At 38.2% G+C, this 15,503-nt stretch overlaps 1 protein-coding gene across 2 annotated transcripts; it reads left to right on the forward strand.

Annotated features, from left to right (window-relative positions):
- The first annotated feature begins 464 nt into the window (after positions 1 to 464).
- Positions 465 to 15,475, forward strand: ulk1a (unc-51 like autophagy activating kinase 1a). 2 transcript variants are annotated; one of them, XM_063896728.1, is made up of 27 exons: positions 465 to 956; positions 1,046 to 1,138; positions 1,226 to 1,267; positions 2,337 to 2,369; positions 2,488 to 2,524; positions 4,198 to 4,371; positions 4,730 to 4,803; positions 4,890 to 4,991; positions 6,283 to 6,341; positions 7,397 to 7,479; positions 7,568 to 7,618; positions 7,720 to 7,808; positions 8,227 to 8,380; positions 8,463 to 8,523; positions 8,687 to 8,767; positions 9,236 to 9,361; positions 9,462 to 9,592; positions 9,717 to 9,796; positions 10,040 to 10,170; positions 10,404 to 10,519; positions 11,115 to 11,240; positions 11,688 to 11,830; positions 12,091 to 12,266; positions 12,358 to 12,476; positions 13,257 to 13,414; positions 13,531 to 13,666; positions 14,270 to 15,475. In XM_063896728.1, the coding sequence occupies exons 1-27, from the start codon at positions 867 to 869 to the stop codon at positions 14,311 to 14,313; spliced, it is 2,709 nt and encodes a 902-aa protein (XP_063752798.1). In that variant the 5' UTR covers positions 465 to 866; the 3' UTR covers positions 14,314 to 15,475. The 2 variants fall into 2 exon arrangements, with proteins under 2 accessions (XP_063752798.1, XP_063752799.1); XM_063896729.1 differs by having other exon boundaries at positions 10,040 to 10,161.
- Positions 15,476 to 15,503: the final 28 nt, after the last annotated feature.

A 15,503-nucleotide genomic window follows, 5' to 3' on the forward strand; every position in this document is an offset into this window, starting at 1 on the left:
TCCGAAGTGGAGGCTGCCTTGACTGCAGTGACAGAGAGGAGAAAACAATATAGGAGAAATCGCATCAGTCCATCCAAGCTGAGGCATCTAGTATTTCGGAATGACAACCAGCACCAAAGACTTTTATCTAAAGGCCTTTATTCATTTGATTTGTTTGCTATGCTTTTGTGTTCAGTTTTCCTTTAAAGGTTTTTAGGACGGAACAAATGCATAATAATAAGGCTTTTAAGGAAAGACTGAATGAACATTTGCTTACCAACACACATTTATAATTGCTAAATTTGGTTAAAATGAAGAGGCCTTTAAGAGCTCTTCTAAGGGAGCCGATCCCTAAGAGCCGAATCTCTGAAAGAGCCGGAATGCCCATCACTAGTTTAAAAATAAGTGTTAGCCAAATCGAGACATTGATTTGCAAGTTTACGAGGTGTCCCTGAAGGCGCCATCACCAAACCTATTTTTGCGCATGCGCGCCGTGAGGTGAATAAAGCGTATGTAGAAAGGTGAGTAAGACAAGAATATATGAGCTCAGTGTCTGAAAACAAACAACGTTTAACAACAGCAACGTGAGCTTTCAACTTCTATCGGCGCTAACAAGTAAAAAGGACTCTAAATAAGCACAATATCGCTAATACTTTGTTTACACACAGTTGTTTTTTCGTACGCACGTTGTTTTTGTACAGTTTGTGTTGACAGACAAATGTTGTCATCGATATTTGAAGCTTGTCATGTGTGACGACTTTATTTTCCATCAATGAAATGGGATTTACCGGCAAGAAGGAAGTGTCGCGGGACTGTACGTCTTCTTCAGTTGGAAAATCAAACTCTTGAACCTGCTCGGATACTTTAACGCTTTAAAAAAATTATCCATGGAAACTGTTGGGAAGTTTGAGTTCAACAGGAAAGACCTGATTGGCCATGGGGCCTTTGCAGTTGTGTTCAGAGGCAGACATAAAGAGGTAACTTATATATGTGAGATAAAAAAGCTTCTCTTTATTGATAACTGTAATGATGTTGACGTTTGCTGCTTTTATTTAATTTTTCAAAGAAACGTGACTGGGTAGTTGCTGTGAAATGTATCAACAAGAAAAACTTGGCCAAATCTCAGTCTCTGCTTGGTAAAGAAATCAAAATATTAAAGGTAATAAGTTGAATTTGAATGTTGCCACATATTCTGTGTCAGTCCCTGTGTATGTTTTTATCTCAAATGTGTTCCCATCTTCTCCAGGAACTCAAACATGAAAACATTGTCAGACTTCTTGACTATCAGGTAAAAATGGAAATGTTTGTTTTTCTCTTTTCACTTTCCTGCTCCTCTAACATGCATCAGCACACACACCTATGCTCAGTGACCAAACTCAATGACATCCATGGTTGAAATGTTGCCACAACATTGAACGTCACTGCATACATATTTGGCTGCCGGATGTTGTAGTTTTTAATGAGAGTAGTAAACTCAACGACCTGAAGTGCTATCTGGGTTCATGACAGATTTATTAGCATTGAATTGATTTCTCACCATGGGGTTTCACCGAGACACACAGCACAGGCCTTCAACCATTGGCTAGGAAGTGTGTTTGCATGTGTGGGCTTTTATTTTCTCATCTTACTGACACCTGCGAGACAGCAGATCTCTCACTTTTCCTAACAGATGGCAAGGTGCAGCCGGTTAAACAATGGATTATACAACACAGAGTGTGTGTGTGTGTGAGTAGCATCTCACAGCAGACACACAACAGCTTGCAAAGCTAATGAGTACACTCACGTCAGGCTGCAGGGGCCCTTTGTAGATAGCAATGTCTTCATTTACCTGCTCCCTCTATTATTTAGTGATAAATACGGCATCCTCATACCCAGGATGTTTTTTAAATTACAAGAGGTAACTACTCAAGTTTCACTCAACTTTCTAGCTTTAACTTGATATAAAAGACAAAACTCATAACTTTAACTAATAACACCCTAAACAAATTACTTTTTTCCCCAACCCTTATCATCTTGCTGCTCTGTGACTTATTCCCTGTTGCTAAAATGGGGTGCTACATTCAGGGAGGTGTGTTTGATGATTCAAGGGGCCTGGAGCTGGACAGGGGCCATAATGGAGTCCAGTTTCAGGCCCCTGAGTTCAACGTTGACAGGGGGCCCAGGAACTATAGAAAATCAGTGCCAAAAAACTGTCGCTTGAGGTTAAGAAATGAGTTGTTGTCACTTGTGTAGTAACCTGTTGCACAGCTGCTAACACACTGATGGGTTGTTGGTAATGTCCTATTTATCCATGTGTGACTTATAATGTGATTTCCTGTTACTATTTCAAAATGATAACACACTATATTTATCAACAGGAAATGGGAGGATGTGTGTATCTTGTCATGGAGGTGAGTATTTCTATAAACACTAAGGCTGGTCTGTGGGAAAAAGACATTTAAACCTCGTTCAATAACAAGGCAGCTTTGTCAAAGCTACTTTTAAGAGTTGTCTGTCTCGTCTTTTCAGTACTGCAATGGAGGCGACCTGGCAGAGTACCTTCACTGTAAGTTTGCCACATCCTGCAGGGCTTAATTTAGCTCTCGTCAGTACTGTAAAGTTTTCCATTTCCTTTGTGGTCAAAGCAAAAAAGGGGGCATTCACATCACTCCTTGCTGTTGCATCAAGGGTCAAAACTTTAGTTTGTTACGTGTAAACATGTGTTAGCAGCCTACTGTTGTACAGGCAGGTCAGTTGAAATGCTTTTAAGAGGTTGGGTAAGCTTTATCAGTGTTTTGAAGAAATAATAGGATTTTAAAGAGACAACGCAGAACAACCACATAATTCAGGTTTCCAACATGTCAGTCGGAAAATGATCACTAATACTCCCTTTGCTTAACCCAGATAAAACTAAACCCCAGGCTTGTGATATGTTTTTCCCCAAGGATTTTCCTACAAATGATGTTGAAACCATTACAAAATTAATGGCAATAACAACTCCCAGCTTTTTAAGTTATCAGTTTATGACTTTTCCCAGTACCTTATGATTTTAAAACTTAAATACACCATGACGCCGAAAATGTCCTCAGCCTCAAGTTTCAAAACCTGCTCCAAAATATTATGACGCAACTTCAGGGCATGGAGTTGATTTTTTCCCAGGCTGAATTTACCTCCTCGATCTAATTCTGTCACCTCGCCAGCGTCTCTTATTTTTTAGACTCACCCATTCTGTGGGCCTGCCAAGGAGGCACTTCTAGCTATTTGGAGAACATCACTCAGGCTGTCTTGGAAAGGTTCATGCAGCACCCACATGACCTCACCCATCTGCCACTCACATATCCCCCGTGCTCCGGTGGAAAATTACAGCAGCTAAATACTGGATGTGCGGGGAGGGGTTGTGGGGGGGCTAAAATGTCAGAAGGCCCTCATATTCGTATCCAAATGAAGCCCCCTCGTAAACAAAATTCTCTTCCAAGAAGTATGACAGCAGGGAAGCTGATTAGACATGTGCTTACTGAATTTACATTGTATTGTATTGTATTACTGTTGTTGTTATTATTATTATTATTATTATTATTATTCTGTTAATGATTGAAGATTTTTGTGAATTCATCATTCCCATTTCAATTCCCTAAAACCTTCACTTTTGAGAAGCTGAAGCCAGTACAGTGTGTTATTGGTGCTTAAGGGTCCTTAATAATAAATCAAAAGTTATAAACAAGTGCCACTTAATGTCCTTTTGATTGACTCCTCAAATAATCTACTAGTTGTTTTTGTTTTATTTAGACTCTTAATTTGCCACAATCACTTGCTGGTGTGTCTTTATGCTTGTTAGCATAATAAATTAATTTAATTAAACTAATTATTGGAGAAGTGACTCCAACCTCTTTAGATTTTAGGAAGCAAAATGACTTTGCATAAGTTTCATTAGTCAAATACTGTTAAATCAATGAGTCACTTATCATCCTCAAGTTAAACTACCACAATTCAGCTTAGTTTCCAGTGTTCTTTAGTTTGTATTACATTGGGATCTGGTAAAGCTTATGTATTTCAGTTCAACCTTCAATTAAATGATAAAATATCAAAATGATAGTTCAGTCCAACAGAATGGTTCTTGAGCTGGGAATTAACGTTGCTTCTCGCATTCATGTGTCTATACATACCATGCATTATGATGAACCTTTAATCTACTGCCTTGCTAACTTCCTCTTGAATCCTCCCATGTATCTCATCCGTCAGCCAAGGGGACGTTAAGTGAGGACACCATCCGAGTATTCTTGCATCAGATTGGTCAAGCCATGAAGGTCCTGCAGAGCAAAGGAATCCTCCACAGAGACCTGAAACCCCAAAACATCCTGCTCTGCCACCCCGAGGGGCGCAGGTCCAGCCCCAACAACACCTGCCTCAAGATAGGTAAGGACGTAATAGTGCAGAGTGTAAGAGGAAGGGGACGAACAGTTTGTCTGTGAAAAAGTAATGGTTCATGGTGGAGTGAGTTATGTCTAACTACACACGCACACGCACACACACACACACACACACACACACACACACACACACACACACACACACACACACACACACACACACACACACACACACACACACACACACACACTTTACTAGGAATGCACCAATAATCAACCATACAACCACGTTGCAATATCAATAGAGGAGTCTTTCTAAAAATATTGTGATATTAGATTTTTCTTGATATCACCCACCCTACCCTCCACTGTTTGTCACTCACCTGATGTTTCTCACGCTCCAGCTGACTTTGGGTTTGCACGTCATCTCCAAACAAACACTATGGCAGCCACGCTGTGTGGCTCTCCGATGTACATGGTGAGTATTAGGCTCAGGTTTTAAGTAACATCCAGGTGTAATGTCACCATGACTCAAAGATGTAATCTGTGTTTGTCTGCATACAGGCTCCTGAAGTCATCATGTCCCAGAACTATGATGCCAAGGCTGATCTGTGGAGCATAGGTACTATAGTGTACCAGTGTCTGACCGGGAAGGCCCCTTTTCATGTGAGTGGTACTTAAGAAACTGAAACGTCATTTTTCTAGGTGTGTAGGCAAGACAACTTTTTAATATATCAAAACAACAAAGCATTTCAAAGTTGTATATAAAGCATCAAATGCATGTGGCCAAAGTGCAAGAGAAGCTCATTATAAAGGGAAATGTACCTACAATTAAATACAGTCATTAAAAATGAAGAGAATTAATAAAAATAAAAAGCTAAACTAGAATAAACCAGCTATAAAATGGAAGTTACAGTGCAGTTTGTGAAATTACACATCTAGGATTTAACAAAAAAGAAGAAAAGTCTTCAGCATTGATTTTGAAATATCTTAGAGATGCAGTAGAGCTGCAGTTTTGTAGATTTTGTTTCAGATATATAGAGGGTACATTTAAGAAAATGGATTTAGCATTTTGCCAACAAATGCTTGCTAAGGACCCTTACAATGGCACAAATAGAACTTGGTTAGCTTTACTTCCTAGAAAAGGCATTCTCATTATTGTCAGCACACAAGAGAACATGATGCTTCTTTCATATCATGTTAACTCATGATTCCCAGCACAACCATTAAAAAGCACCGGCCTGCCAGGTGACTCTCCTCCTGAGCTCCAGTGTTGTTAGTTGGAAACTGCTGCAACCTCTTGACCACTTGTAAGAAAAGCATCTTATTTACAGATGGAGGACATGTGCAAATGGCTGCGGGCCATTTTTCCAAACCCAGAATAAATAATGTTTCACAACCTTGTGTATTACTTTCTACTGTTCACGTGGCTGTCAGAGGACACAGCTGAACTGTGCTGATTGCCTAAGTCATGACTTGCGTATAAACACATGCTAATGTTTTCTTTCTCTGGTCCCTTCTTTGACTGAAGTCCATTTCATCCCCATATATGAGCAGTGAAAGGAGAACAAACAATCTGTCATTGACCTTTTTGTTTATCTTTTGAGTTTATTTATGATGCCGTTTCCTTGAATGAATTTCCCTTTTAATTAGAGGGGAGATTGTCTTCTATTTCTGCCAGGCAGGTCCGTGAGTTGAGATAAGTGCAAGGGTCATTGTCAGGATAGCTGCTGACGCTCAAGATGATGATGATGATGATGTTTACTTAGCTGGCATCACCAAGCATTCCACTTAATATTAACAACAACTACATATTATTTATGTTTGGATTAAATACTCTGTGGCATACAGAGTACTAATGCAGTCAAATAAATTGTCTGACTTATACTATAATTCATTTGATTGCATGTTTAATGATGCAGGTCTCATTTGCTTATGTTTATGTGTTTGTGTACAGGCCAGCACACCGCAGGAGCTCCGTCAGTTCTATGAAAGCAACAGCAACCTCTTACCCAGGTAAGTGGATAACGACAACAACAATATCTAAATCTGTATACACACAATATGCAGAGGAGATGACAGGAGGAGGGGGGAAACAGGGATTACGGGGAAGATCTGTCTTCTCTGCATTCAGTTTTCTGATGAGTGAATGATGTATGGTGTACAGGCAGACAGTTTACAAACAATATACAGTAGCTGCACACACAGACACATGCACACATACATATGGGATAGTTTGTACATAATAAATCCCATACCCCAACTAAAAATAGTCCTCCAGTGTAAGTGACTCATACAGACATCTATCAGGGCTAATCGTGAAGAACTTTCCAATCTGCCTGCCTTTGAAATACTTCTCTATATTGGGTGTTTTACATGTAAAGGTGTGAGACTGTATGTTTATGGTTTGATATCAGTTACCAAATGCCTATTGGCTGGCTATTTAAAGTCATTTTGAACCCGCATTCCCAGAACTTGGATATGGGAAGCGTTCAAAGGGATTATTTTCCAGTGTTTTCATGTTTGCCAGCCGGTGTTATGGCCGCTTATCTTTCTCTGTGATAAAGCCACATGTTAAGATGCAGTGGGGGGGAGACATAGTTTGTTGTTTTCTTGTCATTCTATATATAGCCTGTGCTGAGCTGCCAGCTAGTGACCTGCACGGCTATCATTTTCCACTTGGCCCACATAGCTCCACACAGGCGTAAACACACACACACACACACACACACACACACACACACACACACACACACACACACACACACACACACACACACACACACACACACACACACACACACATACACACACACACACTTCGAGGGGGAGTGTCATGATGCCCTAAGGTTTTGAAATGAAGCGGCAAATAAGATTAAATATTCACACATTTTACAGCTCACTCTGATCTTACCAAACCAAAGTAACCTAAATAGTATTTATTTTAAGACTGCAGAAATTATGCAAACACACTAAACTATATATAAAATCCCTTAAAATAATAGTACTGTACAGTGTATAATGCTGCAGGTAGAATGAACCCTCTCAATCATTTTTTTCTTTTTGCCCAGCATCCCAAAAGAGACTTCTAGTAACTTAAGACATCTACTGTTGGGGCTTCTGCAGAGGAACAACCAAAAACGAATGAGCTTTGGTAAGCCTCTGCCTTTTTACATTTTTGAACCTGTTTTCACAATTCCATTTAAATAAAAGCTCTTACATTTTGATCTTTTTATTTGCAGATGAGTTTTTTCACCATCCTTTCCTAGAGTTGAGCTCATCCACGAAGAAATGTATGGACTCTTATGTTACTTGTTTCAGTACAGTTTAAAAATCAATCAATACGCTTTAGCTGGTGTCCTAACGATAGCACTTCAATGTTTTTTTTTCACAGGTTCTCCAGCTCCCGTGCTTCCATTTCCCAGCTCAGGCTCGGGCAGTTCCTCTGACAGCTCCTCTACATCCCATCCGGCCTCCCCTCAAGTAGGTACATCTATCTGTAGTGGATTTATATTATCCATTGTCAAAGATGTGAAATTTAAATGTGTATATATAAGGTCATCATTTGTTTGGTAATTCATCCCAGTTATATTTGATTAAACAGTTGTTCACAATCCGAATTCAGTTTATTTGGTGCATAATGGTGCAGACATAAACACAATAAGCGAAATTAAAATGTAAATAAAAGCAAATATTGTAAAAATGAATATTAGCAAAACTACTATAAATTCTAATAAATGCTTACATTAATCATACATGTACAAATAAGAAAATAAAATAAAAATATAACAAATAGGAAAAAGGATATCTGTATTAAAAGTGAAAGAGCTGTGTCTTTTAATGTTGTAGTAATATGCTGAAATGTGCAAAATTGTCAGATAATTGTTTCATGTTTTCCTAGCATTCCGAAGGAGAAATGCACCATCTTCAGCCCAAAGCAAGGTATTCCCCTTCACAGGACAACCCTGGTTTCCTGAGAGAAATAGCCAACCAAGACTGTAAGAACACCTCATGTTACACAGAGGACTATGTCATGGTGCCTGCCCAGTTTCCAAGTGAGTTGCTGAACCTCACTCTGCAGAAATCCGATTCTTATTTTTTCATCAAAATAACTTTTCCTATTTTGCTGCCTTTAAGGTGATTGCATATGTGAGTTGGATGTTGGGTCACCCATTGAGAGTTGCCTGATATACAGTGGGTGAGTATTTGTACAAAAACACATTCATCATTTTACAGAAAACTTCCCACGATTCCTTGGCCGTAGAAAAAACGCTAAAGAGATTTGTTTAGAAATGGTTTTCAAAATTGTTGTTATTCAACAATATCATCTACAGATCAAACTAACACATATCTTTTTTTAGGAGTTCACCAGTTGCTGAGAGACATGCAGGAAAGACGCCTTCCCCCTATCCCCTGCTGAACTCTCCCTCAAAGCCCATTGGGTAAGATAAAGCCAGGCATGTTCTGAGAAACATAGCTTGGATTTAGATTGAGTTTAAACCAAGTAACAACCTGACCTGAAGTCAGTGTGAAAGTGCCTTAAATAACATTAAGATAAAAAATAAATAATATTAGTATGATACATTTGGTGGCAAAATGTGGATGTATAGAAGTCTATGAAAAAATGACCTCACATTTAACTTGAATAAGAAAGACAGGGAAGCAGGCTTCATTCTGAGAGTAAAACTCTTCAAAGTGTTTTTATTTGATCAAAGTAAATTAAGAAAAAAATGATATCTTTCCACTTAAGGTTTTACTGAGCTCCTCCCTCTCCTGTTACTTTCGGTTGTAAAAAAACAAGATGACTTCTTAAATGAACTCTAGGTTCAACATTATAATGTATAGGTTTGAATTGATTTGTGAAATCACATTCCTGCGTGTTTCATTTACTCACTCTTTTATTAATGCAGCAAGCCTGGTGATATCATTGGCCGTACATGCACACCCTCGCTGCCCATCCCTGTCCCAACACAAATCCACAACTACCATCGTATGGAGCAGAACCTGCAACCTGTTGGCCTTCATGGCTCCACCAGGCACGTATAGTCGCTCGGTTTTCTCAACTCAGCTCCCATCCCACTTGAGTTCCTTTCTGTTCTCATCCGCATTTTTGTAACTTTGTCTCGTGTCCTGCAGGGTCACACTCTGCTGTGCCAACAGCGACTCCCCACAGTCCGGAGGCTGTAGGGCTCCAAGTCCAAGATTTGCCTTCAACACTCCACAGCTTACAACTAGAGGAGCCCGAACACGGCAGTCCTCCCCGCTAGGTATGTGTCTCACTCAGCTTTTTCTCCTATTTAGGTAATGTTAGTTAAGCAGTTTTTCTTGACCCAATTTCCTTCTGCCATACTTCTGGATCAATGGTTTAATCTTTGTAACACTTTGCTTCAGCTGGAATTACGCCAAAAAACATGGAGCAGAGTTTCCCGCTCAGCACAAAAACTGGACTGCAGGACCCCCCCAGTCCCAAGGTCAGCCTCATGTGAACTAGTACATTACCAGTACACAATGCACGCAGAACATTAACTAGTGCAATTTTGTTTCACCTTTTTTTAAATGGTAAAGTGCCTCATTTTCTATAAGTGCACAGACTTACAGCAGCTCAGGCAGTACAATAAAATGATTATGAAATCCAACACCTTACCTCATTGTACAGTACACTTGCTTAAAAATCAATAAGGCTTAGAGGACATTTTTATCCTTTTGAAATACAGGTCAAATCAAGACTGCCAAGCCGAAGGATGACAGTCCATGACCTGCGATCCCCTGACTCATCTCCTGTTTTCCAGACCAACCTCAGCAGGAAATCAGCCAATAAAGACGGCCTTTTTAAAAGGTCAGAACGGTATGATTATATTATTATGAATTCAGTAACTACCTTTATATATGATAATATAACCTGCAAAATCATATGGCAGTGGAATGAATCAGCACTTGTTGATACATCTTATTGGGACTAAGACAATCATATGAATCCTGCCACCTGGCACCTAGAGAAGTCTCACAGTATAAAAGATATGCCACCTGATACATTATTAAAGGCTGTCGATGGTGTCTGTGGATGTATTGTATGTCCAGATCATTAAGCACAGGCCGGCTGTCTGACATGCTACTGAAGGCCACCTTTGGAGCTCACCTTTTTGAAGAGGGAAGCACTGAGAGCCTGAACGCTGAGAAAAGCATGGACGTTACAGGTAACATTGAAACTAATGCTGCGTGAATTATTTGTACTGATACTGTTTGTCTGTCTTTACCAGTATTTAATTCAGTCTCACAGCAGGGAATGTTTTACTGTTAAAGCAGCAAAGGGGACAGCGCAATAAGATACATAAGTAAAGAAAGGCCACATGATATATAAGTAAAAATGACAAATAAATTGTAGACAGACTGCATGCTTGAAATTCACATTTGTGCGCATGTGATATGAAATATTGATACTGCACATCATGATATGAAATGTTGCTCCAAATATTATTATTAACACTATGTACTTTGTTTGAAATAATATTTTATAGCAAAATAAAATGAAATGATCCTTTAAATGTATGTAAAGAAAACGCTTTATATAATAAAACAATTAATACTTACGCTGAAAATATATATGAAATGTAAGTGTAATTATTTTGAAGGTATGGTGATATTACATGCAAAAGTTACAGAGCCCATATTTTGAGGGAACTACTGCTTTGCATTTGGCCATGTCATTTACTCGGCCACAGTTTAACTGGGATACACTTTCTAAGGACATCTTTGTCATTTAACGTAACCTTTTTTTATTTGCTCCCACAGCTCCACCTTCTGGTTGTCAGAGAGACTTTCCAGGTTCAGACAGCCCCCCTCCTGTGGTCTTCATGATGGGTTCTCCCTCCAGAGGAGGCACTCCTCCTGATGGCACATTGTCAAGGATGTTCTCAGGTAGGAGTGATAAACATTGACTTACTGCTCAGTGCATTCCTTTTAAACCATTATTTAAGTTTGTATTGTATCAGTCATCTAATGAGGGCTGAATTCTTATTTTTTACTGCTTTCTCAATTATATTTTTTTCCAAAAATGTCATGGAAAAACAAGTACTGAAAGCCCTTGTTGACCAAGTACATTTTGAGCATTGTGCTGGTAAAATATATATATATATATATATATATATATTATTTTTTTCAATCTGAAATCTTGTTTCTTACATGATAAGCCCAATTTTCATTTAGATAAAATCTACATGCAAAGTATTAATTACGATACCTTTTTGAGAACACAACTGGGTATTGTTACTCATAGATGTATCATCAGTAAGTCCCATGCTTTCTTCATTACACATATTTCTACTGTTAAGGGTTCAGTTGTTTTTATCTTTGTCTTAAATGCAGGCTCCCCCAGCTACATTAACTCAGCCATGCTACTGAACAGTCGCCTTCTGCAAGGCGGGAGTCGTAGAAACAGTGAGACTGAAGCCATGGACGCTAGTCTGGTGTTTCACCCTCCAGAACTCCCTGAAGATACACTGATGGAGGTACAGAATAATACTATGATGATACTGTGGGGTGAAACCTCCAGGTTGTTTTTAAGTTACATACCTAATGTATTTTTGCAGATCAATCAGCCAAGCCTTTACATTTTATTTATATAGCGCCTTTTGAGCAAATGAAATACACTTCCTTGTCAATTTCTTGAAAGTGCTTTTCAAGAAATTGAAATCAGATGAGCCTAAAATTAAAGGATTCTGATTCCATGTGAATGTTTTAGTATTCACAGTATTTGTTCTTTTCCAAGCCGACTCATACAGACGCTCTGAGCGACCTGCGTTTCACCTTGGCTTTTGTCGTCTGTGTCATGGAATTGGCTTCTTCTAAAGACTCGGGGGTGGATGCCACCAGCAACCCTGATGTTTCCTTTCTAGAGCAGAGCTTGGTGACAGATCAGATCAGCCTTCTGAGTAAAGAATGGAGGTGAGAGGCATGATATATTTTCTCAATATATACAAAGCTACCTTCCCTCACAACTGGGAAGTGACTGCTGTTTGGTATGTGCATATTCCAGCTATGCAGAGCAGTTGGTGTTGTACATGAAGGCTGAGGAGTTTCTGTCATCGGCACTGCACACTGCTAAAGAGACGATCAAACAAGGCGGACTCCTTCCCTCTGCTACAGTCAAACAAGGTGAGACCAGCGACCTCTGGTTTTCAGGGTCAAGCCCTCTTTTGGTAAACCTTAAAGGTTTCGGTTGAATGTTTATATTATGTAGTGCTTCAGGAACAACAATTGATTTTAGATTTATAGTATAACTAAAATGAAGCATTGAAGTTGCAAAGAGGGGAATTGGATCCGTCCTGCGAGTATTAATGAGTAACAATTGCCAATCCATGTCAGTATAATGAGAGGGTCGTCCTTCTATTTGTTATTAGTGATGCACCACTCTGACTTTTTTTGGCTTTGAGCAATGTCTGAAACTGGAGACCAGTGTTTAATTAATAAGCTGTTTACGTCACTTTGTGGAGGTTCATCTTTTGTGTGTAAGGTAACATGACCTAAAACTAATTGACCTAAACATTGATTTTACTAACTGTGTAAAAGAAATAAATACATAGATAAACATTTATGGAAGTGTTATTTATTTTTAAAGCCACTTGGTAAAAATAACCCCTAAAAGAAATGAAATTACTATTCAAGTGTAACCTTTTTAATGCAACAATAAAGTAATGCTAGTAAAATTATATAGTAAATTAATAATAGTAATTAGTGATTAGTAATTAAAAGTATTGAATTCAATAGATGGCCACTTGCCAACTAAACCCGATCCAGCTATTTGAGTCAGTATCTATGCAATAACTATTAATACATTATCATTTGTTATAATAATAATAATAATAATAATAATAATAATAATAATAATAATAATAATAATAAGATGTCTTTGTATACTCTATTTCCTTTGTGCAGTGATAAAGAAGTTGAATGAATTGTACAAGAGCTGTGTTACATACTGTCGCACCCTCAACCATCGCCTGCAGACCTTCTTGCTCGACAAACAGAAGCTTATGGACCGCTTCAATGGTCTCACAGCAGAGAAGCTCATCTACACCCACACCGTGCACATGGTGAGCTCACCTCGCAGTAGGGGATGTTGATATTCAATTCAAATTAAATTTGAAATGCATATATCCAGCATGCATCTCTATCTTAGACTTCATGCATGTGTTCCTGTTGCATTCAGGTACAGAGTGCTGCTCTAGACGAGATGTTCCAGTATGGCACAGCATCAGTCCAGCGCTACCAAAGAGCCCTTTTGCTGATGGAGGGTCTGTCCCGGATCATCACAGAGCAGAAAGACATCGACAGCATAGATAAATGTATGTGGCAGCACTTTGACTTTGGGTCATCCTATATATATTTCTACATCTGTACCCTTTTACACAGAAAAAAACACATCTTTTATAATGGGCTATTTAGACTACTGAATATTATGTAATATATATCAAAAAGCTCTTTTCAGCTTCCTAGAGATCTCACTCCAGCCAGATTTGTAGCAGCACAGCCACAAGAAATGTCGAAATGTTTTATTTTCAGCATTAACTTTGTTGTATAGATATGTTGAACCATTTCTTCTAGCATAATGAAACGTGTTACATAAAGTTGAATATACCAAAATTCATTCATATTTTAGTTGTCCTGTCACCTAGAGCACTTTTTATTTCCAGATGTTTGATTCCGGTTGAGAGAAGGTACTGTTACTTGGTGTGTGGGAGTTTTTCTAATAGTTAATGTTTTATTTTATTATGAACATACAAATGAGTTTTACTTTTCCATGAAAGAAACTTAACAGAAATGTTTAAATTAGTAATAACATTTCAAGAATTAAAATCGGTCCTAAAAACTGCATCTCTAGCTAGACTTAAACTAAATATTATAGGTAAACTTTTAAATCTTATGTGTTTTAATCTCTCCTTTTTCAGGTAAGCAGTGCATTGAGAGACGCCTTACTGCTCTACAGACCTAACGGTAGCCTTAAGTTCTGCAACTGAAGCCACAAAAACGGCATTATCTTGCCTCATCCATCTCTCTAGATGGATCCTCATTGACTCACACTCAAGCACTTTTGACCTGTCTTAAGGGAAATGACCACTGGAGCATCTGCTCTCATCCCACCAGCCACTCTGTAACCTTTACATAAATGCCCAGAAAAGACTGCAGGTCCTGTTTTTGAAGAGTTCACAATGACAGATTGTGGAAGGATTGTTTGAATACTTCAATCAGGGAAATTGTTTTCAATATCAGTGTTGTTTTGATCCAGAATGTATAAGTTAGTGTGTTGTTTTGTGTTTTTGCACATATAACAATCAGTTTATATTATAACTGATTTTGAATGTGTGTTGTACTTGAAAGAAGAAACAAGTAAGGTGTTTTCTGTATTTGTAGCACTGGTGTTATGTGTACTGTAAAGGTTCAATAGTCACCAGAATTAAGAATGTTTTGGATGAGATGACCAAATGTGTTGCAGTAATAGTAAAACTGTGCCTGCTTTTTCACATTTTGCCTCACTACAGAGTAGTAGATGACACGTAATAATCTTAATTGCAATCTAAATTTACAGTCTACAGTCATAAACCTACATCATAGACTGCAACAAGTGTATTTTGACATTTGAATATGATTTTAGCTTTACCACCACTAATCCAACTATGCCCTGTGGTGATGTAACTGCATGCTACATTGCTTTTGTTTATCAGATATTTGTTTGTTTTTGCAAATTCGTTTTTATAAAAGGTGGTACATTTGAATGATTGTGCACGTTATTTGGCCTAATAGTAGGCCTACACTAATTTATCACAAATAAATGTGCACATATAAATGTTAGTGTTAAAACTATAGTTTGTAAGAATTTATAAAATTGTCTCTTTTACTTGTATTTTATGACATAAAGTGAAATTTGCCAAAATGATTGTTAAACAGTGTGTGATGAAAATACATAATGTTTATTGCTAAAACGATAGAGATCTTTAAGTCTGTTTATTCTCCATCCGAAATAACTTAACCACAACTTGAACCTTGAATTTACACCTACTGCTGAATTCTCAAAAATATCAAACCGGTTTATTCAATGTTTGCTTCATTCAGTTTCTAAAGACTAAATAAAAAACAAGCCTTTTGACAGAAAATTATTCGGACTTTTATTTAGTGGTTTCACCA

This window comes from Eleginops maclovinus, chromosome 12, assembly GCF_036324505.1.
Source record: "Eleginops maclovinus isolate JMC-PN-2008 ecotype Puerto Natales chromosome 12, JC_Emac_rtc_rv5, whole genome shotgun sequence".
Classification (NCBI taxonomy): domain Eukaryota; kingdom Metazoa; phylum Chordata; class Actinopteri; order Perciformes; family Eleginopidae; genus Eleginops; species Eleginops maclovinus.